Genomic DNA, 24,442 nt, shown 5'->3' on the forward strand with positions numbered 1-24,442 from the left:
TCCTTCTGTTATCTTCCAGCCATTAGTGTGGGGCCTGACAAATAATCACGGCAAATAAAATCTTCGTGTTGAAAGAATGTGTGTAGTGTGGAGGCAACAACTAGAGGGACAGCATAGGCTGGATGGGGAAAAACTGAGACCAAAGTGGTGATCAGTGACTTACTTTCAGTAGCAACAGAGATGACTGAATTTCAGAACTGACCTCACTCCCACTCCACCCCCACCATGAATTGCTTCTATGCAACCACATGAATTCCCCAGGGTCTCTGATCTCAGGCAAATGGAACCTGAGTTTCTAGATACAGGACCTTCTGAGTCCTCAGGCATTGGGTACACCAGCTGCACAGTTCTGCAGGTTGAGGGACTTATACCATGTGGTGGCTTTAAGAGGTGTAATGGCAACCCACTCCAGTGTTCTTGCCTGGAGAATCCCAGGGATGGGGGAGCCTGGTGGGCTGCCGTCTATGGGGTCGCACAAAGTCAGACACGACTGAAGTGACTTAGCAGCAGCAGCAGCAGCCATGTACACTGACTGTCTCTGTTTCCCCAAGCTGGATTTTCTTTATCCCTTTAGATGAAGGAACCCAGGCACAGGTGTGAAGAAAAAGTATGACCCCCGTCTTCCTTCCCTTTGGTCCTGGAGCTCCAGGATGCCCTTTTCCATGCTGGCTGGAAGTGCCTTGGAAGTCTGAGGGCCAGCAGAAGGCAGTGAAAGGGGAGCTAGGTCAACTGGCACAGCTGCTGCTATGGCAGCCAGAGCCAAAGGGGGTCACCACTGGTTCCACCCACACTTAATTCTTCCTGGCAGAGGCATTAGGCAGGGCTGACCCAGAGAGCTAAGAGGGAAGAGGTGTGTGTGTGTGTGTGTGTGCGCGGCGCCTGCGTGCATGTGTAAAGGTGCTGGAGGTTGGGATATAGCCAGTCACCTTTTCTCTGTAGATCTCTGTTTCTCTAAGTGTAAAGTTAGGGCACAAGATCTAACTAACACCATTATCCTTACATTTCACTTCCCAGCAAGGTTGTCAAGGCTGCAAGATTCACTGCTGGATGGGGGGAGGGGACCCCTCAGATACAGGAATTAGAGAGGTGGATAGCTCTGAGCAATGCCCAGCGAGGGCAGAACACTGATTTGGGGACCTGTGGCCCTCTCAGGACCTCTGGCCCTGAGAGCCAGAAGCAGACCTCCACCCGCAAAGGGACGCGGGAGTCCAGAGTCCCAGCCCCAGGTCTTCCCGTTATACGACTCGCTTGGGATCCGAGCTCCAGGCGCCGCCCTACCAGGAGATTCCGGGGAGGAGGACCAGTCGTTGCCACTACCCCAGGGTCAGGGAGGAAAGAAGGAATCTCTTGATTGCCCCCATTTCTGGGCCGTCCAGGCCGGTTAGCCCAGTCTGGCAACCGCAGCCTACTCGGTCAGGAGATCTCAAAGGCGGGAGCAGTCAGCACCTCGGGGGCTCGCTCGGTCCTGCCCCACCCCGGCCCCGCCCTCGGACCCCGCCCGTTCCCCTCGCCTCCGCCTCTGGCCGGAAGCCCCCTCCCCCTGCCGGTCCCCCGCACCCCTTATTCCTTTCCAGTCCCTGTCCTTCCGCGGGTCGGGGAAAGCTCTCCGCTCGGTCCCCTCTGTCTTCCTCCAGCTCGGGTTCCTCCATCCAAGTCCCAAGCCCCCGCCGGGCCCCGCCCAGGCTCCTCCCTCGGCCCGGCCCCGGTCCCAGTTTCCCGCCCAGACCGGGGCCTTCAGGCCCCTCTAGTCCCCTCCCCGGACCCCGCCCCCGGCCCCCGGAAGCCTCTCCCCGCCCTCGGCCCCGCCCCCCCGAAGTTTCTTGGGCCCCCGGCAGCCAGCGGGACAGAACGCGCAGAGCCGCCGCCCGGCCGGCGGTTGATGGAGGTATCGGAGACCGCGCGGCGCCGGGAGTGAGCGGCCGAGCGGTCGAGCAGCCGGACCTCAGCGGACTCGTCATGGAAGAGGAGGTGAGGGCCGGGCCAGTCGAGGGGCCTGGGCTGGGGTCTTTGAGACTCTTGCGGCGGTTGGGGAGCCTGGCTCAGGCCCTTGTTCCAGCCAGCCCCTCTCCTGCGGCGGGTCTCCGGACACCCCCACCCACCCTGTCCACGCCAATCCCCCAGGCAGAGCCTAGGCCCAATGAGATGAGGCGGGAGCGGGAGTAAGGGATCGCAGACCCATTCTCCTTCATTATTTCTGTCTTCTCCCACCAACTATGATCATGGTGGTGCTGGTTGTTCCCATTGGACAGATGGAGAGACTGAGGCTCCGGTGAGTTTGATGACTTGCTGAAAGTAGCCTGAGTCGCTGGGCTCGAGCCCTTGTTATCACTGACTCCCTGTGCTCCACGTCGGATCCTAAAAGGGCACTGTGTGTGTGTGTGTGTGTGTGTGTGTGTGTTGTGGGTCTGTGGGTCCTGGAGTCCTTGTCTCAAGGAATCTTGAGGCTGTGACTCTGTCTGGTGGCTGGAGGACTGGAGAAGTTGTGTTTTCTCCCCTAAATCCCTGTAGGTCCTTTATCCCTGGTGGGTCCAGCTTCTTCCCTGATTAGGTGTCAGGCCCTGATCAAGGCTGATCCCTGCCCCTGCCATCCTCACATCCCTGGAGGGCTGATTCCCTGGAGGAGCTGGTCAGCTGGACCAGCAGTGGCCCTTGAGCCTCCCTCATTCCCCTCAGGACCTTCATGGTCTGGAGTGTGGTCAAGCACTCTGTGACCCCCACCCTTTACTTGCAAACTCAGTTCTCTCAGTAGCCCCCTCTTCCAGGCACACTGCCAGCACTTAATGTGTGACTGTGGAATGAATAAACTAGGGAGGGGCCTGCTGAGACTAGAGGATTTTGCTTCTGGTCCCCCAAGGGGGTCTCAGCTTCTGCCCCTCCCAAACGGAGGGGAGGGGCTGTGTCTTTGCCTGGATAGGTGGGGAGGAAAAATGAAACCTTCGCTCTTGGGGCAACCCTGGCCAGCTGGGGACCAGACTGCCTGTGTCCCCATCCGTGCTCATCTCCCTGCTTCCTGGGAACACTGTCCAGGAGCAGCTGCGGTATCTGTCCGAGTTCCCTCAGGCCAGGCCCTGCACTTGTGTGGGATGGTAGATAAGTCACTTCCCCTCTAAGCCTGCATTTCCTCTTCTATAAAATATTGGGCCTGGTCTCCTCCCCGGTCTTGATTGTAGCCCCTTCTCTCAGAGTGGGTGGAAATAGGGGGCACAGTCAGGCCACTATGATTTGCTGTGGTTTCTTGCTGACAGGGGTGGGGCTCCCTTACCCTTGCTATGAGGCCTGGGCTTCTTCCTCTCCTCTTCTCCCAGAGGATGTGGGACAGGACTACTCGATCTCCGAGCTGCTCTGGCCACCGCACCCCCCTCAATTAAGGGAAGTTCTCCTGGGGCCTCCTCGTCCAATGGCTTGTCTGGTGGTCAACCCAGCCCTCTACTCCTCTGGTCTTGAGTCTCTAACATTGCCATTTACTAACTCCCAGATGCCAAAAGCTCCCTGCATACCTAGGGTATGGGCTTTGTCCACCACCTCCCCACATGACCAGGGGTTCCCTGTTCTCTACCCCTCCTTTGGCATCCCTCTTTTCCTCCCATTTCTTCTCCCCACCACTTCCTCTTTTTTCTCCAGGCCTCAGAACCCATCCTCCTTTCTCTTAAACACTGCTCAGATTGTAGTCACCTTCTCTGCCCCATGACCCCAGGCTGGCCTCCTCACCTCACTCCCAAATGGCTCCTTTAGTTCTACCCCTAGCTTTGAACTTCCTCCCCAGGCACACTGGTGCCAAGGCCCCTCAGTTACCTCCTCCATATAATAGGATGGTAGTTTCATCAGGTTGAGGTTTGGTGCAGAAGTGCGGGTCCACTGGGCTTCTGTCCATCTGTGTTCTCAGGGCCATAGTTTCCCCATCTGTAAAATGAAGGAGGTGGGCAGTCCAGAAATGTGATGGTTTATGTGCAAAAGCTTTGAAAGCTGCAGTGATCAGTATGAGGTTATTGTTGCAACTGGACTCAGGCTTTCCTGTCTCCGCCCTGGGGTTCTGCCCCCTCCTCTCAGCCATGCCTTTCCCTGGCTTGGCCTCCAGTGGCACCAGGCTGCTCCTTTGCCCTTACCCATCTAGAGAGTGGCAGGGCAGTGGCCTGTCCCAGTACAGGTTTTGGGACCTTGAGCTAATCTTCGACTCTTTCTGGCCTGCAATTTCTCATCCTGTAGTGAAGGGGTTGAAAATGTAGGGTCTTTGATGCCCTTCTCTGGGCCAAGATATGTGTCTCCTTTCTCACAATCCTGCCAAAACCCTTCCTTCTGCAAGGGCTTCCCAAACTAATGCCAAGCCCTTGCCCTACCAGAGAGCCAAGACTGGGTACCCGTCTGGGTAGGTGCTGGAGCCCTCCCAACGGACTGGGATCCTCTCAAGCAGAGGGTGCCCACCCAGCCCCCAGACTGGGGGTTTCCCTTGTGCGGGGTCTGTGTTGTGCCCATCGGACTGGAAGTTCCCCACGCAGAGCCTGTGCTTCCTCTCTCTGATTGCCCCATCACAGGGCTCTGACATGGTGGGTTCTTAACAGAGTTTGGTCAGAGCATCATGGGGTTTAGTCCAGTTCAAGAGCAAAGGTCATTATCCCAAGCTTTCTGTGATGTGAGGTGCCAGCAAGTTCTTTTCTGCTGGTCTGTCTCTCCCTGGCATGGTTCCTTTCTGTGCACAGGGCTGGGCTGACCTGATGTCTTTTCCTTTCTTTGACCTTTCTTTGACCTTTCTTCTTTCAAATGACCCAGAGACCCTCCCTTTTCAGGCAAAGCAGAGCCAGGCTGGTGCCCAGGGGTGCCTCAGAAGCTGCTCACGGTGGGCACGGGGAGGGGCTTGAGTGAGGATGCGGGGGAGAAGAGAGGGCGAAACAGGAAGAAGAGTGGTCAGCTGGTCAATGAGAGAGGAGGCCAAGAAACTGGGGTGAGCAGGACAAAACCTCCCCTCTGAGCCCTACCAAGGGGAAGGGCCACTTATTAAAACTTACTGGGACATAGATAGCCAGCCTCCTCGTGGGAGAGTGTCTGAGGGGCAGGAGAGGGACTGGGTGAAGGGTAGCGGGACTCTGATCTCCAGCCAGGCCTGTATGCTGGTATCTGCTGTGACTGATTCCTGGCCAGGAGACCCACCTACGGGCTTGGGTTTGTACCACCTCCAGTCCCTCAGTTGTCACCCCCATCCCCGAGTGCCTTGTCTCAGCCCCATGCTGATATCCACATCCCTGAAGGCTCTGGACTTGCTTCTGGCTCATACAATCATGGCAGTCACTGGACGCTGCTCTGCTACTTGCAAAGAGGATGCATCAGGACACAAGCTTCCAGCCTTGCCCCCGGAGCTTCCAGCTGGCAGGAAGTTTTCACATCTCGGGCTATCGGTGAGGCAGGCAGGAGAGGTCACAAGTAGAGGGGCTGTGAGATCCCATGGGGTCGTGGGTGGGCCCCTGGAAACAGGAGGCAAGTTTGGAGCTCAGAGGTGGGAGATCTGGGCTGCTGCTCTGCAGTCTTGTATAAGAGAAGCCTAAGTCTGCAGGCAGGGTGGGGGTGGGGGTGGGGTGGCCAGCTGCTGTAGTTGCTAATGGAGGGGTGTGACATGTCAAATGTGGGGGTGGGATTTCCCTTGTCCCACTTCTTCCCCTCCAGCCCTGGGCCTAGGCCAGCTTGCAGGGGTCCCTGAGTGGAGAAGGCCTCAATGGGTCACACAGCCCATAGGGCTGAACACAAGTGATGAGGATGGGGCTTTGGGTGCATAGTAGGATGCTAGAGCCCCCCTTCTTGTCAAAGGGCCCCGAAGTCCTTTCTCCTAATAAGGGTGGCTCATAACTAGCCTGTCAGCAAGCCTCTCACTTCCTCATCCTCCATCCGGGAACACCATTTGGGACTATTCCACTTCTCCATTTCTCTTGCCATCTATAAGTTAGAGAGAGATCTTTAGGGGGCACCTCATATTCCTGGAGCTCCTGGGGGCATTGAGGCCCAGCAGCTGAGCCCAGATAGGTCTTGTCCTGAATTCTGAACCAGGCAGGGACAGGGTCCCTGAGAGGCAGAGGGAAAGGCAGTGACAACAGTAACAGTGACAGCTGCCATTGACTAAGTTTAGGGGTCCTAGGCATTGCTTTATATGTTGTATCTTTTTATTTAGCAACAAACATTTATTGAGCACCTACTGTGTACCAGACACTGTCTAGCCACTGGGGATACAACAGTAAACAAAACAAAAATCCCCAGCCTCACAGAGTTACAGTCCTTGCAACTTTTGTAAATATCAGCATGTCACCAATGAAGAAACTGAGGCTCAGAGAGATCATGTGACTTGCCTCTGGTCTGTGTGGCTTGGGCTTCAAAGCTCAGACTCCTAACCAGCGGAGTGTGCAATGCAGTGGGGGAGGGGGCCACAGTAAGGACCAGACTGGGGGTTCCCTGCTGTGATGGAGCTCAGGGAGGCCATGCCCTGCCCCACTCCTGACAGCTCACCGCTCTTCTCTCTGGACTTGTCCTTCTAAAAGCATTGGTGGCCACAGGGTATCTCTGGGGAGAGATGTGCTCCTTTTAACTGGAGCCCCCCTTTTTAAGCTTTATGTAAATTATAAAGTAGTCAAAATTAGTCAGTGCTGATTTCCTTCTAGCATCCTGTAGGTTCTGACATGCTCTTAGCCCCTTCTCCTCCACCCTCCCCTTCACACTCAGCGCTGTGGGTACCAGTCATTGAAGCAAAGTGGTTAGCAAACTGGGTGTATTTTTCTTTTCATTTCACAGGTTTTCTCAAGCACCCATTAGGTGTAAAGAAACAGTACTGGGTGCAGGGTACTAAATGTGAATTTGGCCCCACCTGGTAGGCATATACCTGGCACTCAGCTACCTAGGTGGCTCACCAAGAGGCACGAGATGTCAGTGACTGGCCTGAAGGCTCCAGGGTGGCTGCTATGTCCTCGAGAAGGGTTTGAGTTTACCTCCTGTACCTGCCTCTGGTTGAAGGCAGCCCTCGTCAAGTGGGGTGGCTGCGCTAAAGTCCTGACCTGGGGCATGGATGAGGGCAGTGGAACCTTCTGCTTTGGGGCCGGACGCAGGGGCTGCCGAGAGGGCTCTCTGGAAAGGCAGGGGTGAGGAGGAAGATTAGCATTCTGTCTGCCTGCCTCCTCCCATCCTTCTGATCCTGCTTGGACATCCTTTTTTCTGAGAGGCCTATGCCACCCTGACCTGAACCAGGTCCCCCACCATCCTGTCTTACTCCCTCCTCTTCACTTAACTCTCACTGATAGCTTCATAGCATTTCACACTTGTTCGTGTGTTTATCTCTGGTGTTTATTTGTTCAGCTCCTCCTTCCCTGCATTGCTAGTTCTGAAAGGGCAGAGATGTGTTATTTTTATTCTTCCCTGCCTACTCCAGCATCCTTGACGTTGTGGGTGCTCAGTACCACGTGTGTTGACGTGGTTGAATGAATACATGGGGAGCAGAATAGTGGAGGGGAATGCGAGGTCAGAGGCCCAGTGTGAATTCTGATTTTGTCCTTCCAGTGGTGTGACTCTGGTAAGTCATGTCCCCTGTCGGAGCTTCAGTCTGCAGTGATATGTGGATGAGGATGCTACCATCTAGGAGGGTAGTTGCATGGGTTAAATTAGGCAGTTTGTGTAAAACATAATACAGTGACTCAATATACGGTGCCTGTGGTTATTATTGTGGCTGCTGTTATTTCCATCTCTGATACTGGATTGAGAGTAACTGCCTCAGGGATTGGGGGGGGGAAATTCACGTAAGGTGATATCCAGCAGAGGGATACATCTCCGTGTGGCCTCCGGGCAGCAGCCCTCATGGTGTGTCCGAATGCTCTGTTATAGGGTGTGAAGGAGGGGGGCCAGAAGCCTCGGAGTGCGCAGACGGCGGACAAGGCTGGCTGGATCAAGAAGAGCAGCGGGGGCTTCCTAGGGCTCTGGAAGGACCGCTACCTGCTCCTCTGCCAGGCCCAGTTGCTGGTCTACGAGAATGAGGTAAGGACCGGCCTGCTCCTGAGTCTGAGTGTTCTGCGTTGGGGAGCCGAGTGAGGGCAGCCCAGGCCAGAAAGGGATCCTGGCCCGTTGTTTCACTTTGGACGTGCTGTGCAACCTTGGGCAAGTGCCTGGTTTTCTCTGGGCCTGTGCAGTGCAAAGGCAGTACCTCTAGATGTAAGTGTAGGGCTCCCAGATGAGGGCTCTTTGAGGTGTATGTGGGTAGGGATGCGTGCATCTCCTCAGCTGGCCACCTACTCTGCAGCTTGCTGTCCCGGGGCTAGGTTCCACTTACGTGAAGTTTCCAGAAAACTGAAGCTTGCTCGACTCAGTAATGAGAGTAGAAATAATACTTACTTCTCATTCTTGTTTGGCGATCTTGCCTACCCCTTTTGGACTATGGGCTTCCCTGGTAGCTCAGATGGTAAAGCGTCTGCCTGCAATGTGGAAGACCCGAGTTCAGTCCCTGGGTTGGGAAGATCCCCTGGAAAAGGAAATGGCAAACCACTCCAGTACTCTTGCCTGGAAAATTCCATGGACGGAGGAGCGTGGTGGGCTACAGTCCATGGGGTTGCAAAGAGTCAGACACGACTGAGCAACTTCACAGCAACTTCTTGGACGATGCTCACGACAGTCCCTGAAGAGCAGCCGTCATGTCACATGCTACAGAGGAGGATCCTGAGGCCCAGGGTGGCCAGATCCTGTGCGTCTCAGTAAAAGAAGGTCAGATCTAGACCCAAAGTCAGGGAGCTCTCCATCCAGCTATGCCAGCAAGTAAACTCTAAAACTTGTTTTTTATGGAAGTCCTCTAAAACAGGGGTGCCCCAACGTTGAGGTCAAGGACCGGTACCTCTGTTGGATCAGCGGCAGCATTAGATTAGAAATAAAGTGCACAGTAAACGAAACGTGCTTGAATCACCCCAAAACCATCCTCCTACCGCTGCTCCACGGAAAAGTGATCTTCCACAAAATAGTTTCCTGGTGACCAAAAGTTTGGGGACCGCTGCTCTAAAATATGTTGGATATTCTTGTCTGCCTGCTTCAGCAGAAGATGCTGGCCTAAACAGTCTTCCTTAGTGACTCAGTCACTGGTGAGCCAGCTGTTCCTACTGCCGGACTGTACTTTTCAGCTTTTCTTTCTCCTTTAACATCAACCTTCCGGTTGCCTCTTTTGCTGTCCTTGTGCCTCTCACAGTCCCCGCATCTTTCCACTTCAGACTCGTGCCCCTTTTCATTTTGGAAGGCTTGGAATTTAGACAACCCAGCATGTGGAAGTTGTGTGTCGAGTAAGTGTTGATAAAGTTCTGGGTGAAGACCTGGGGCGAAAAGGTGGTCTTTACTTGGGAATGCTTTTTGTGTTTTGGGGTTGAGGCTGTAAGAGGGCTGTTGCTGTGTGCCTCTGACGAATGGGTATGTGGGGAAGAACTGGGCTGGGGGCAGGGGAATGGGGATCTTGCCTGTTCCCCATCAGCGCCTGTTGGTGTGCCTCAGGCTGACCTGGTCAATTCGTCCTTGTCCCAGGCCAAGAGAGAGCTAGGCATTTAAAGGAGCTGCTTTTGAGATGCACCTCACCTTTCCTGGCTGAGTCCCCAGGCTTGTGGAGCTGGGGTGTCAGAGAAACAGCCAGAGAAGGCCAAGGGGGTGAATTATGCAGACAGTCCCCAGACGTTCTGCACTGCCACCAAATCAGGATATGCTGTAGTGGCTGCAGGGGGCTATTTTTATAAGTAAAGAGGGCTGTCACAGCCTCCTCCAGTTCCAGCTACCATAAGAATTGATGACAGGCCCCCAGCTGTCAGCTCGTCAGGTGCTGCCAGCCTTGTCCTGGGCCACCTCTCTACATCTGGACGCGTCTGGGAAGCAGGAAGGATTTCACATCCCCTAAACACGAAAAGTCTAAATCACGCTTTAAAAAAAAAACACACTATTAAAAACCTCAAGGCGGTTTCAAGAACTTAGTACTCGGGGGTGGGGGAGCTTGGCACAGGAGAGGGAATTGAGAAATGTTCAATTCCCCTTTCTGATGTAAGGAACTAGGCGAGTGCGAATGACTCTTGGCTGTTTCTTTGCTGTCAGTGAGGCTGACATTCCAAAAGTGTTGTCCCCGCCCAGTGCCTGCTGGATTATCCGATTTTTCTGAGCTGCAGAAGGGCCAGATGATTCAGCGATTCAGGTTGAGAGGAGACCCAGGTCAGGCAGCGGTGGGGAACTGGGTGGTGGAGATGGACTGACCTTTTGTTTCCAGACAGAGGAGGGTGTGTTTGGCCCAGTTATCTTCCCAGTGTGGGGAGGCCTGTGCACATGGGGTAGGTAGGTGAGGATCTCTCTCTGGGATCGGAGGGAAGAAACCTGGAGTCTTGCTCTGAGTCAGGCATTCAGTTTAGCAAACTTTTCCTCTGGAGCGCCGCTCCTTATAGGACACTGGCAGGGGAACAGAAAGGAGACACAGGCAACAGAGGTGGAGAGCGGTGGCTCCAGGGAGTTAGGACGTCCTTCCCCATGACAGCGTGTCCCTAGCGCCTAGTAAGATGCCTGCAGATGGGGAATGTCAGAGGAGAGAGAGCACTGGGGCTCAGGCTTGTGTGGGAGAGCAGGGCAGCTTCCTGGAGCAGGTGGATTTTACCAGCCTTTTGTTGAGTGTGGACACTTGCAGTGGATTGAAGACTAAGGATTGGAAAGAGGTGCATGGAGGCAGGAATGGGAAAAGATACTTGTTTGAATCTAGATGGGAGAGACAGGTCACCCTGGCTACCTATTGCCCTTTCCCTGAGGGGCTGAAGAGAGAGTAGGTCAGTGGTTACAAACCTTAGCTGTACAGTCATCTGCTTTGGAAAATACTAATGTCTGGGCTCTGTCCTCCAGGGATCCTAATGTAATTGGTCTGGGATGTTGCCTGGGCATGGGGATTTTTAAAGCTACCAGGTACCACCAAGGTTGAGAATCTCTGGTGTAGGGCAGAGGTTTGCAAGCTTTTGCAAATATCAGAATCACCTGGAGGGCTTGTTAAAACTCAGATTGCTGGCACATTCCCCCAAGATTATGATTCAATAGGGTGGGGGCTTGAGGATGAGCATTTCTGACAAGTCCCCAGGTGATGCGACTGCTGCTGGCCCAGGTGCCACACCTGGAGGACCACTAGTGCAGAGCAACCTGCTGCTAGGGCCACTGTCCAGCCTCTGGCTCTGGCTGGAAGGAGTGTGGCGTGCTAAACGGGCTCTGGCTTGGAAGTCAGAGGATGTGTGTTTCCATTTGGCACTGCTCCTATGTTTGGGTCTATGTGTGGTAGGTTGCTCTGTCAGGTCCGACTCTTTTGTGATCCTATGGATTGTCACCTGCCAGGCTCCTCAGTCCATGGGATTTTCCTGGCAAGAATACTGGAGTGGGTGCCATGTCCTCTTCCAGAGGATTTTCCTGACCCAAGGTCAAACCCCTATTTCCTGTGTCTCCTGCATTGCAGGTGGATTCTTTACTGCTGAGCCACTGAGGAAGCCCATATTTGGGTCTGTGCCCTAGGGCAGTTCCCTTTGCCTTCAGGTCTCATTCTTTTTTTCTATGCTGCTGCTGCTGCTGCTAAGTCACTTCAGTCGTGTCAGACTCTGTGCGACCCCATAGATGGCAGCCTACCAGGCTCCCCGTCCCTGGGATTCTCCAGGCAAGAACACTGGAGTGGGTCTTTTTCTCTATAAAATGAGGCAAATCCTGGGATTCTAGGATTTCAGGGTGCTTGAGGGACTCTGGAAAATCAGGGAAGCAAAAGGGCTTGCTAAGTGTCAGGGTTTCTTCGTAGGTGAGAATTATCATGGAGGGAAATTGGGGTATTTCCTCTGCAAAGAATCGAGTCAACTGCCTTCCTCCCAGATGTTCCACCCAAAACTGCAGAGCCCCGAAGTGGTCCCTGGTTGGATGCTCTTGCTGGCTCTGCATGGTGTCAACAGCAAGAGTTGACTTCACTTGCCAGCCAGTCTCCCAGGGCATGCAACTACTTCCCTGGAGTCTCCAGGGGGAGAGTGTGACACACTGAGGAAGCTGTCTCAGCCTGGTCTTCCCCAGAATAGGAAGCAGCTGATCACCACTGAGGGAGGAGCATGTCCCAGGCCACTTGCTGGAGAGGCCCCTGGCGGGTGGAGCCCAGGAGAATACACTCAAGAGCCAGGGCTGGCGTGAGGGAAGGTGGCCCGGGCAGTGTCCAGAGGTGGCCAAGAAGAGACTGGTCACTGTCCGGCCACCAGCCCTACTAGTGATGAATCCTCATGGTGACAGGCTCGGGATGCTCTTGAAGGAGCTCTTGCCCTGTCTGTTGTGCTGGCCACGGAGAGTGGCCTCTCACCCCAGGTGAAGGGTCAGAAGAGGAAGATGCCCAGTGGGGAAGTCAACTCCGGATCACTGTGGTGAAGTCAGGTCTTATAGCCCCAAACAGCTTCTCTCTGTGGCTCTACCTGGAAAGCCTTTTTTTCCTTTCAACTTGCTCCTCCTTCCAGGCCACCTCTTGCACTGATCTCTGCCTGGCTTCTGGGCCTGCACGGACTCCCAGGCACACTTGCCTAAGCCCTTCCAGCTTCCCCCATTTCCTCCTTTGGCCTTAGGCATATCTGAATCAATCCTGCTACCTACCTTTGTGCTGAGAGCCCATTTCTTATATGGATGGAGAGCTTTGAGGACATCCCTCCAACCAGTGTGGACTGAACATCGTCTACTTGCCGGGTCTGAATGCCACCTCTTGGTGGTTGATTGGCAGCCCGAGGGCCCCCTCTGACCAAGCAATGCCCTCATTGAGTGGGATCAGGCTCTGGGGTGGGCCTGGGTGTTTGAGGGTCTAGGGGCATCTGGCGCTTACTGTGTTCCCTCTGTCTCCCTCCCAGGATGAGCAGAAGTGTGTGGAGACAGTGGAGCTGGGCAGCTATGAGAAGTGCCAGGACCTTCGTGCCCTCCTCAAGCGGAAGCATCGCTTTATCCTGCTGCGGTCCCCGGGGAACAAGGTAGGGCTGAGCCCGCTGCTGGCTGACCTCCCTCCAGGCCAGGGTCTGCTGGGGAAGGTCACCCTGGAAGGTTCTTGAAACAGTCTGGGCCCCAGGATGCAAGCCTGATGGGTCTCTGTTCAGTGTGGCGGAGGCTCAGACCCAGGTTCTGCTGTGGTGGGACCTTTGGTTTGTTTTTGTCTTGGATCCCCCCAGCCCCTGGTTGATAGGAGGTGCGTTTAGGGCTCTGCCGAGAGCTCCACTACCGTCTCCCCTTCTAGGCCCTGGGGGCTGTAGTTGAAAAGTAGTCTTTGAGAGGTGGGCCCTTGGCATTCTCCCACCGCCTGGACACAGAAGGCCAGGGGCTGAGGCAGGAAGGGTAGGGATGAAGTCTTCACCCCACCAGACCTCGGCACCCTGCCAGAGTCGGGCAACCACACCCTTCCTTCATCCCAGGCCTTCCTGGGTGGGCCACCCCTCCTACCTTCCATCCTAGCTTCAATGCTCAGACCCACAGCTCCAGCCTTCTTCCTTTTGCGTTGTCCTTTCTTGGCTAAAACTGGAGGAAGTCTGTTGCCTGAGAGGTTCATTCCCTGGGACAGGCTATGTACATGGACAGAGTTCGCTGTTTGCACCCCTCATCTCTGGCAGGGAGTCTGGGTGGGTGTTGCCATGTGGCAGAATTTCACAGATGTCAGGAGGCTGGTGTGCACAGTGCTGCTCGCCAGCTCGCGCCCATCTGCAGCTGGGCCGTGCCTCACCCCAGCTTCTGCTCGTCATGTGGAGCCTCGCAGAGAGGGGCTGAGTCACAGAAGCTGGGTGCTGGGGAGCGGGCCTGGTCTGGGCTTGCCCCAGGCCATTGTGATTCTTTCATAGCTTTAAGGGCCAGGAGCCCAGTCCTCTATGGTCCCCGGGGGGAGACCATGATGGCTTGACTCAATAACCTTCTGTCCCACTCAGTGGTAGGTGGGAGCAAGGAAGCATGGAGCTCTGATCCCAGGGATGGGGTTGTGCCAAGGTCAGGGGCAGGTTTCACTTGACTTCTGCTGCTTAGGGTTCCATGAGGAAGATGGGGAGAGCAGCCATATTTTGGTCTTTCAGGCCCTAGAACCCCTACCCTGTTCTGGAGGCGCACTTTCCCTCTGAGTGGTGCTGTATTTGTGTGTGTGTGTGTGTGTGTTTGGGAGATGTGTAGAGTGCGCTGTGTGGGAAGGTTGGCCTGTGTGCCTGAGGCCCGTGTGTGCACCTCTGTGTGCAGGAGAGTGCTCGCCTGGCCCAGGGGTTGTCTGCGTCTGTGTGTCCCTTGGTGAGCGCCTGTGGATGTAGGCAGAGGGGTCTTGCATCTCTGTCCTCTGCCAGTGCCGTTCTGTGGACCGCCTCGTTTCTCTGAGAACCAGCTGATGGTGGGCTAGGTGGTTCAGGCCTCACTCAGGGTGGGACATCACCTTCCGAGTAAGCGGCCTGTTTATGCAGCTGTGTTCTCAGCTGCTTCTGCCAACACCCTCCCTTTCATCCCCCAGTGAAGCCAGGAGTTCAGGTTGGCTCTGGGTGACTCTAGGAACAGGACAGTGAGTTGGGGAGTTGGGGCTGTGGCATGATTGGTGGGGGCTACTGGGTAGTGGGAACACAGCCCACCCTTGTTTCAGCTCAAGGGACCCTGACCCTTGGTACCCCAGGAGCTCACACAGAGAGTGGGGGCTCTCCAGAGATCAGATGGTGGACTGCACAGAGCACCGCTCCCCCGCTCCCAGCTCCCCCGCACCCTCTCACCCTCCTCTCCTATCGCCTTGGGTGTTCCCGTCCTCAGTGAGGCCACAGGCTGGCCAGGAGGTCACATGACCCCGGCTGTCTGGTCCTGAGGCCGCCTTTTTTCCCCTCTAATCAAATAAACAAAGACTCCAGTGTCTTGCATGCCCCTCTCCCTCCTGCCTCCCCGTCCCCACACCCCTGCCATGAGGTCACAGGCAGACGCTGCCAGGAAGCAGGGTGGCCTCTGCTGGGCCTTGCTGCCCCACTGGTTTCAGCCAGCTTGGCCCTTTCCTCTTTCCTGCCTCCTCTCTCCCCCTCCCACTTCTTTCCTCTCTGCCATTTTGTCCTCCCCCCTTTCCCAGCCAAGTGGGCCTTCTCTGTGTCCAGTCCTGTTAGCTTCTGAACTCCTGGCGGTGAACTCCTGGCGGGGCCTGTGCCCTGGGGCTTCTTGGGAAGGCTTGGGGAGGGACCATCGGTACAGCCTGTGGCTCTTCAGGATGTGGGGTGGGGGTGGGGCAAGAGGAGCAACTTCTTGGTCTTCTGTCCCTATTCTGATCACCCTTCTATCTGTCTCTATTCTGATGCCTAGCTCATTCAGGCAGGATTACTGGGTTCTTTAGGGTGGGGCTAGGTCCTGTATAACTTCGTATTCCTTCTCCTTGGGAACCCCTGGGCTGGCACACTCCCCCCAGCCTGCTTAGGTGGGCTGGCCAATGGAAAAGAGTTACAGTTTGGGTTGGGTGCAGTGGTTGGATTTTTTGTCCCATTGAGGCCCCAGTTAGTAAAGAGACCCTTGCAGTTCTCATTGCAGGTTAGTGGGACTAGAACTCTGATGTTGACTCCTCGGCCAGTGCTCATTCTCTGCCCCACTCTTGCTGCATCTTTTTCTGAGTTCAAGTGTATGCTTCTCAAGCTGTCTGGGATGCTAAGTCCTGCACCAGGCAGGGGCCCCACCCCACTGACTCGGGTTGCAAGCAGGGACAGTAGCTGGGCTGTTGGGCTGCCTGGGGCCCCCGTACTCGCAAACCCCATCAAAGGGTTGAGCGGGCCCTTTCAGAGCTCAGATGCAGTGCTGTCCCTTCCTGAGCCCTGAGCAGCCCTGATGGCTGGGCTGAGGCAGTTGCCAAGGTGCCCTGGGGTTTCTGACTTAGCTGCCGATCTCCTGCCAGGATCGAATTTACCCTGGTCATGCAAATGAGCATTTGGCTGTGCCTGGCGTGGGGAGGTGGGTGGGACCAGGGCCCTGTATGAGGAGAACTCAGAGGCAGCCAGGAGGAAGTTATATAACGAGGATGCTGAGGGGGCCAGGCGGGCCGGGTGTTACATAACCAGGAGAACGGCAGGAGGGAAGGCACGATCCAATACCCGGGCCGGGATGGGCAGCTGGTGACCTGCCCGACAAAGAACTAGGGCATCTCGAGGTCAGAGAGTTGGGAGAGGCCCCAAAACGGGAACCAAGGGCCAGCTCATTCATTGATGAGCTGTTCATTCAGTAACTACTTACTGAGTACCCACTATGTGCCAGGCCCTGGCTTTGTTATTATTTAGTTGCTAAGTCTTGCCCATCTCTTGTGTGACCCCATGGACTGTAGTGAACCAGGCTTCTCTGTCCATGGGATTTCCCAGTGAGTTGCCATTTCCCCCTCCAGGGGATCCTCCAGACCCAGGGATCGAACCTGCATTACCTGCACTGGCAGGCGGATTCTTTACCACTGAGTCAGCAGGGTGTTCAGTTCCCTCAGCATTGGCTTGTAGCAGGCAGTGGCATCCCTTTTTCCAGAGAAGGAAATTAGGACTGTTTTGTGCAGGAGAGAAATGGTGACAGTTCCTATGAGTGAGCACCCTGTCTGTGCCCACTTCCACGTTTAACGCTTTGCTACATCATTGATCTTCACAGCTCCCTGAAGTGCAGGGTCGGTCAGCTGTGAGTGCTGGTCTGTCTGGCTCAGGGGCCCTACTGCTGTGTCCGCCACGGAAGGCAGCTCCTCATTCTGAGTGGCTTCACTCCTTCCACTGTTTCCTGTCTGACCTTGGGGGCTGGCCAGGAGGGGCCTCTCTGAGCTGCCTCTGATTCTAATGTAGGAGCTTGGAGCTCCTGCCTGAGGTGGGAAGGGACCTGTGGCGTGGGGTTCAGTGAGAGGGGATGTGAGGCTGAGCCATGGGGTTACTTCAGGCCACCTTGGCCAAGTCCCATCTCTCTGATGAGCCTTATCTGTATGATGAGGGGGCTGAAATGGGCCCCCTAAGACTCTTTCTCTCTTTCAGTTCATGATTCAAGGCCAGAACGGAGACCCTGGGACTTTTCACTTGGCCAGGACTGGGTGTGGGGCCCCTGGGCAGCTGTCGGTGGCCCTTGTTCTGGTAGGCCTTCTCTGATGGCCACCCCTCACGCCTGTCGCCTGTGCCGTTGTACTCAGTCTGGCAGATGTAGACTGGGCCTATATTCCTACTTCACAGCGAAATCTCAGAGGTCAGGCTGCAGTCTGGGGGAGTCACAGAGGGTGAGAACAGGTCTGGGCAAGGCTGATTTGAATCCAAATCCCTGGCGGCTGTATACATGGAGAGGCCCTTCTCTGATGGGTCTGTTTCCTCCCTTGCTCTGGAGCCCCCGTGTGAGACCTGATATGGGGATGATTTTGATTTGCTCCTGACCAGCTGTGGGAATGTAGACTTCAGGCTGTGGTGGGAAGTTTCCCTAAGACCCCAAGTGTGAACCCTTATAAATGTCTGCCATCCTTCACACCCATGTCTGTTGCAGGTCAGTGACATCAAATTCCAGGCACCCAGTGGGGAGGAGAAGGAATCCTGGATCAAAGCCCTCAACGAAGGAATCAATCGAGGCAAGAACAAGGCTTTCGATGAGGTGCGATGCAGTCCTCTGGACTGCTCTGGGGCTCTTTTGCCTCCACGTGTGATCTCAGAGTGGACCCTGCCCCCCACCCCAGACAAGCCCTTGATTATGTCACTGCTATAAACACTGGGGCACCTGCTGTTGTTCCCTCATTTAATCCTCACAACACACTTCAAAGTAAATGTCTGTGTTCCCATATTACAGATGAGGAAACTGAGGTGTAAGGAAATTTAAGTATGTATTTTTAAATTAAAACATGGGTAGAATTTGACTGGTTGCAACCATGCTTCCTTTCCAACCCAGATCCAGCCATAACAGCAGGTGGGCCCAGGGCAGAGAGGTCTGGGGTGAGCTGAGAGCCTGACAACTCACTCTTCAGTTGGGCTGTGAAGTCCGAGCTTGGCTGTCTCTAGGCCAGGCCCTCCTTATCTGTCTGCAGTGGCCATCCAGCCTCCTGTCTGAAGTGGTGATGCCAGCAGGGCCGTGATCAGACTCTTGGCAGGAAGGGTATCCCGCAGGGCCAGATCTCCTAGGGAGGGTTTATCTTTGACATTATGGATTCATAGATATTTGGGCTAAAATGGACCTGGGGGCCACCTAGAGTGACCCCTTGGATTGCAGAAGACTGAGGTTGATGGGGAATGAATTCTCCCAGGCAAGTTCCGTCTTAACACCCAGGTTCCCTTACTGGCAGCCATGGCTCCCAGGTCACGTCTTATGTGACTGTCATATTCAGCCCTTCACTAGTTTGGTAAAGTGTCCCCGTTTCATGGGAGAGGATGTTGGAGGCCACAGGAGCATGGCCTTAGCTGACAGCCTTGATGGAGCAGGACCAGCTGCTCCACTGCAAAGACCCCCAGGTGGGCCTGAGTCTCACCTCAGGGGAGAAGAGTCTTAGAACACCCCCCATCACAGGGACCAGCTGCACTGGGATTCAGTCTGGATTTCCCACATGCCTCTCACTGTGGCTTCCTGGCTACTCCTTGCCCACATTCCTCACCCTCAGAGAGGGTGCCCTTCAGGCTTCCTGACCCAGGGGGAGTAGAGTCGCTGGTCTTTCTTGAGCTTTCTTTCAGGATCCTCAGGGGTCCTGGGAGAGTGACTGGGGCCAAGGAAGGCCTTTTCTGGAAGCCAGGTACTAGGGGATCATGGGCTGTCTCCTCCGCATTCCCCCCAGCTAGGAACAAAAACAGCCACAGGGCTGCTTATATATTTGCAGTGGACTGAGAAGTGAGGGCTGATAGCCTGCGTTTGGGCAGGAAGACTGGGGCACAGAGGGCAGCTGCAGAAGAGGGAGAGCCTTAGGTTGCAGAGAGACGACAAAGGCCGTGTAGAGACAGGGTTAGAAAAGCAGAGACCTGGATGCAGGGAGAGGCCTCAGAGAGACAGTGCGGGGCACTTGACCCTGTCAAGCAAGGAGGAGGTGCAGACCCCACCTCTGGGTCAGATCATCACCTGGGCATTTCTTCCTCTTCCCAAGGCTGGGTGGGGACTGACAACGGTTTCCTCGTTCCCAGGTCAAGGTGGATAAGAGCTGTGTCCTGGAGCATGTGACACGGGACCGCGTACGTAGGGACCAGCGGCGCCGGCCTCCTACGAGAGTCCACCTGAAGGAGGTAAGGCCTTGCCCCCAGCTTGCAAGGGTTGGGGGTCAGTTGAGCCTGGACCCAGCTGCTTAGGGGCAGCGGGCTCGGGGGCTACCTTGTTCCTAAGCACTCTTAGCATCAGGCTGAGCTGACCCTTGAAGCACAGGAAGGGTTTCAGTGGGGAGACTTGGAGTGAGGGAGGTCCTGGGTGTAAAGAATGGTGTGAGTTTGAGGCCCCAGCAGAGGAGTTTAAGGTGTGCTCCGTCCCTTTGACTGGGAGATGGTGTGGGAAGGTGGGGTGGGGGAGGAAATTGTGGAGGTCTTTGGGGCAGGATGGATGGAAGGGTGTGTTCCAGATGTCAGTTGGAGGCCCTGGGTAGTATGGGTTGGGTTGATGCAGGGAAAGGCAGGGGCCAGGAAATAGAGGCAGAGGTAGGGCCTCCAGGCTCCAGGAGGGGTGTAAAGGGAGGGGCCAGTGGAGAGACACTGGGCAGCAAGAGCCACCTGGGCTTGTGACTGAATTCAGGGCTCAGGGAGGCAGAGTGGACATGGACGGTTGTCAGAGTGCCCACATGCCAGGAGACCCGGGCGTGGTAGGGGGAAGGACACAAGGAGGCCCTGGACACAAGGAATTGGGAAGAAGTTATGGTCAGGGGAGGGGGAAGGGAGGAGTCCTTCCTCAGACCTTGGAGGACAGGAAAGAACCTCAGCAAATGTTACCTTTGAGGAATGAGGGGCCCAGGGAGCCAAGAAAGAGGAAGCCTGAGAGGGGTGCATCCAGAGAGAAGGGCCCTGGACCATGGGTCATCAGCCAGGTTGGCAGCCACAAGTCATGGGGCAGGACTGGCGAAAAGGCAGATGGTGATGATTCTGGCACATTTTCTCAGAGAAGGAGTCGGCTTTGGGCTGTCATGGCGCCCAGAGCTGGGGGTGCTGGTGTGATGGAGACCGTGGCGGGGAAGGAGGGAGACAGAAGGGGGTCTAGGTCATTGGATGGTTTGCTTTTGAGATGAGACAGCCTATTCATGTCTGTCCGCTGAGGGAAAACATCCTGCAGAGGGAGTGACTGAAGCAGCCAGAGAGGAAAGGCATGTCTGAGGGAGGAAGCCTGGGAGCTATGGAGAGGGGCAGCCTTGGAGAGGGGGACCCTCTGAGAAGAATTTAGGGAGGGACTCGTGTCCCGTGACTGAGGACACGTATAGACCAGGTCACCCTTTGCGTGTGAAAGGGAGTGAAGACCGTGAGGGGCCTCCTGCCCAGTCCCACTCCAGGCCCTCTGAGTTGTCCCCATGACCTTGGAGCTGCTGGGTGTCCCTGTGGGCCCCTGGGGCCAGGTGGGGACAGCTGCCTGTTGGGTGCAGCTGTTCTCCTCTGGCGGTCAGCTGTGGTCTCGGGCTGCCCATGTCTGGGGCCACGTGTGATGACATGAGGAGGATGGGCACTGGCTGCTGAGCAGCTGGGCAGGGGAAGGCTGGAGAGCGCTGGCCCAGAGGGCTGGCAGGCCGGACAGAAGTCTCCACAGCGAGTGAGCGCAGGGTGATGCAGGAGACTCGTGTGTGAGATCTGATCCTGTCGCCTGCTGGGTGGGTGGTTGCCGAGAAGGGACCCTCCCAAGGCCTACAGCCAACTAGGGGGGCTGAAATAGGGCTGGAAACCATGTTCCCTGCCACCCAGGCCAGCACAGTTGCCTTTCAAAAGAGCAGCCTGTTACACAAGCTGGAAGAAGCCAGGCTGAGGCCCGAGAGGACACCTTGATTCTGGCTTCCTGGCCTGTGATTCCAAAATCAGGAATTTTATGGAGGTGAGAGAGATGAGAGGATTCATCAGAGAATCACTTTAGCTACTCATCAGGTGGCTTTGGAAGCCAGAGCAAAGGGCATGGACGGCGTGGGAGGCCAGGGCATGGGAAGCCTGGATGAGAGGACTTGAGTACTCTTGTAGGTGGCACAGCTGACCCAGTGGCCGGTCATGCAAGTTGATGCCATGTCCTGCCCTTGCAGGTAGCCAATGCCGCATCTGATGGGCTTTCACGTCTGGACCTCGATGTTCCGGACAGCGGGCCACCAGTGTTAGCCCCTAGTAACGATGTTGACGCAGCCCAGCCGCGGGAGACACCTCGGCCGCCCATGCCTCCTGCCAAGCCTTCCCCAGCACCTGAGACCAGCAGTGCTGGCGACAGAATGGAGACCCCTGTGGGCAGAGCGCCCCTGCCCCTGTCCCAGCAAGCTCTGAGGCCCACCCTGAAAGCCAAGAAGACTCGGAGACTCCAGTGGTGGAGGACAGTGACTCTGAGCAGCCCCCCAACAGGATCCTGCCTGACAAGCTGAAGGTGAGCTGGGAGAACCCCAGCCCTGAGGAGGCCCCTGACTCTGAGAGTGCAGAACCGCCCCAGGTGCCAGGTGCTGAGACTTCTGAGGCTGGGCCCAGGGAGGGTGGGAAGCCCCCTACCCCCCCACCCAAGATCTTATCGGAGAAACTGAAAGCGTCCATGAGTGGCATGGAGGCTTCTGGGCCAGCTCAGAGTCCTGGGGCCTCTGAGGCGTCTGCTCCAGGCCCAGCAGAGGTCTCAGTGAATGGTGTGGATGACAGTCCTGAGCCCCTCCAGTCATCCCAGGCTGCAGGCCCCCCAGGAACTCCCCCAAAGGCTGCAACGACATCCACCGCCCTGCCCCCCTGGGACCCGCAACCTCAGCTCCATCCCCGCTGCTCCTCCCTGGGGGACCTGCTGGGGGAAGGCCCCCAACGTCGGAGGCAGCCTGGGGAGCAGCTGCATAGGGCTCAGCTGGAGGTGAAGGTGGCCTCGGAAAAGACAGAGAAACTGTTGAACAAGGTGCTGGGCGGTGAGTCCACCTCCGTGAACGCCGAGACGTTGCTCAGCCAGGCTGTGGAGCAGCTGAGACAGGCCACCCAGGTCCTTCAGGAGATCAGGGATCTGGAAGAGATGAACCAGGAAGCACCTGGGCTCCGGGAGAAGAGGAGGGAGCTGGTGACCCTCTACAGGAGAAGCGTACCCTAGGGCCTGCCGGGCCAGGGACATTCCCTGCTGGCCGGCTTAGTCCCTCAGAGCCCAGCCCTGCCGAGAAATGTGCTGCTTCAGGCTGTAGAAGGGCCATCAGGCATGCCGGGGTTTGGCCAGGACCTGCAGAGACTCCTGGGATCCTTTCCTCCCTGCCCTGGCCAGAGGTGCCAGGTAGCGCCCAGGGCTACTGTCTGGCTGGGCCTCCGGTTCTAGGCTTGGGCTGGGAGCACACACTCGGGACGTCTGTGCTTGTGTGGTTGTTCCGAACAGCCCCAGGGCCTTGGCACAGTGCTCGGGGTTTCCGGGGGCGGCATCATCTCTACTTCCCGCCCTCAATAGTTTACATTCCTGACTTCTGAATAGAGCACAGCTGAGCCCCCCTGCAGCCTCCATGGCCAGATGTTCCCAGGCAGAGCCTCATGGCAGAGGCAGCTTCAAGCCATAACTGACCCGCCCCACCCACCTCTTCCCAGAAGTGGCTGGGGCCTTGGGTCCAGACCAGAGGTTCGGCCTTCAGTTGACCGTGACCTGGATCCCAGCTGGGGCCTCTGAAGGCAGGTGGGAGGCATCTGTGTGAGAAAGCCATTAGCTATGTGGCCCTTCCCTGGGCCTGTTTCCTATTCTGCAGGCCTTCCCCTCTGGTGAGCCGGGCTTGGTGGATTCCAGGGTGGAGGAGGAACTCGAAGGGTCTCGTAGTCTCGTCCCTGCCCCTGAACCAGCTTGGGTCCAGCCTTGCACATTCCTGTTCAGGTGAACCTGATGTCAGCATCAGAAAATCCTGTATGTAATTCATTATAAATCAACATTCAGGAGTGAAGCTGCCCCAACGTCTGTGCTTCCCAGATGGGATTTATATCTGGGTCTCCTTGGTTCCTTCTCAACCCAGATGGGTCCAGTATCTCAGTTATTTCTTTGAATGCTGACCGCAGCTGTTGGGCCTGAAATCACTTTCCTCTCCCCTTTCCCCTCCTCCCGTGGCTCCGGCTCCACATGGACTGCTCCTCCTGAACTTCCTTGTGGAAGGAGCTTTATCTCCTGTCCCTTTCCTGGCCCGTTCTGTCCCTACCCTTTCCCTGCAATATCATCTCTGGCTCCAGAGCACATCCGGTCTCTGTCCTGCTGCAGCGGCTGGACTGAGGGCAGGGTTTGTAAGGTGCGGAGGCTCTGAGGGCCACAGCCACTCCCTGGGGCCTGTGGGAGTAGGAGCAGCTTCTGACAGGCCTGCTCAGGGGTTTCTGCAAGTGCACTTTTGTTTACTGAAAGAGAGGAAGCTCACAGCTGCGTGCTTTGGCCTTCCTGCCCATCGCCCCACCCCCAGCCACTAGTCATGCCCACTGAGGCCTGCAGGTGCAGGTCCCTGCCTTCTTTACTCTGCTTCTGTTTGGCTCTTGAGGGTAGTGGCAGGTATCAGGAGGGGCACGTGTCCACTCTGCGGCCTGACTGGGCAGGCGTGTGGGCGAGCAGCAATGTCATGACTCGTGAGCCCCCATTGGCCTCCCTGAACCACACTCCTTGAACAGATTAGGCTCCCAGACCTAGCCTGTATGAGGTTTCCTCATACATCAGATTAGATCAAGGTCCACCCGTCTCTCCATGTGTCTCCAGTATGAGAGCAAGAATGTCACCAGGGGCCCACCTTCACGTAGCCCCTGCAGTCTTCTTTGGGGAACAGCCTTCCCTCACCAGCCACCTGGGCTGGGTGAGGCATTCACCAAATCACCTCCTTCCTGGGACTAGAGCTGCAGTTTCCTGCTCTGATAAGTGACCAGGCTGAGCAAGCAGCTCTGGGGTCACCTCAGTGGCTTGATGCCATTGGTTCCTATGGGGTGCCTGTGCCTTGGCAGCCTGGACCCATGGGGGACGCCAGCTTCCAGGGGAGGGGAGGAGGGGTCCGAATATGCAGGGGCTGTCTGGCTGGCCTCCCGGAGGAGGATGGCATTCCATGTCTTCTGCTTATGAAGCGCCTTTCTTGAAGTTTGGCAATAAATCCCTTTTTATGGAACTTCTCTGCCACAAGCCTGTTTGTTGATGTGGAGACCAGCTCCAGGGCCTCATGGAAGCAGAGGATAGTTGGCGGTTGATGAGGGCATCACCAGTCCTCCAAACTCTGTTCCAGGGCCCCCTTCTCACAGGCCAGGCCGGGGGGCTCACCTTCTCACAGTGCTCCGTCTTCGCTAAACTTGGTCTGGCCTTGCAGTCTCACCCCTTCCACCCAACGTGTTTCTACAGCCTGAGGGCTAAGTATCAGAGGGAACAGTACTTTTCAGTTTTTAAAAACTTTATTGGAAAC

At 56.1% G+C, this 24,442-nt stretch overlaps 1 protein-coding gene across 1 annotated transcript; it reads left to right on the top strand.

Moving 5' to 3' along the window:
* The first annotated feature begins 1,810 nt into the window (after window positions 1-1,810).
* Window positions 1,811-24,154, top strand: PLEKHO2 (pleckstrin homology domain containing O2). The gene is given in 7 exon segments (XM_005894540.2): window positions 1,811-1,968; window positions 7,846-7,995; window positions 12,852-12,968; window positions 17,455-17,559; window positions 19,065-19,163; window positions 21,134-21,332; window positions 21,335-24,154. Coding segments are annotated over 7 exon segments (1,497 nt in total). The 5' UTR covers window positions 1,811-1,956; the 3' UTR covers window positions 22,150-24,154.
* Window positions 24,155-24,442: the final 288 nt, after the last annotated feature.

The sequence above is a fragment of the Bos mutus genome, chromosome 10, assembly GCF_027580195.1.
Source record: "Bos mutus isolate GX-2022 chromosome 10, NWIPB_WYAK_1.1, whole genome shotgun sequence".
NCBI classification, from domain to species: domain Eukaryota; kingdom Metazoa; phylum Chordata; class Mammalia; order Artiodactyla; family Bovidae; genus Bos; species Bos mutus.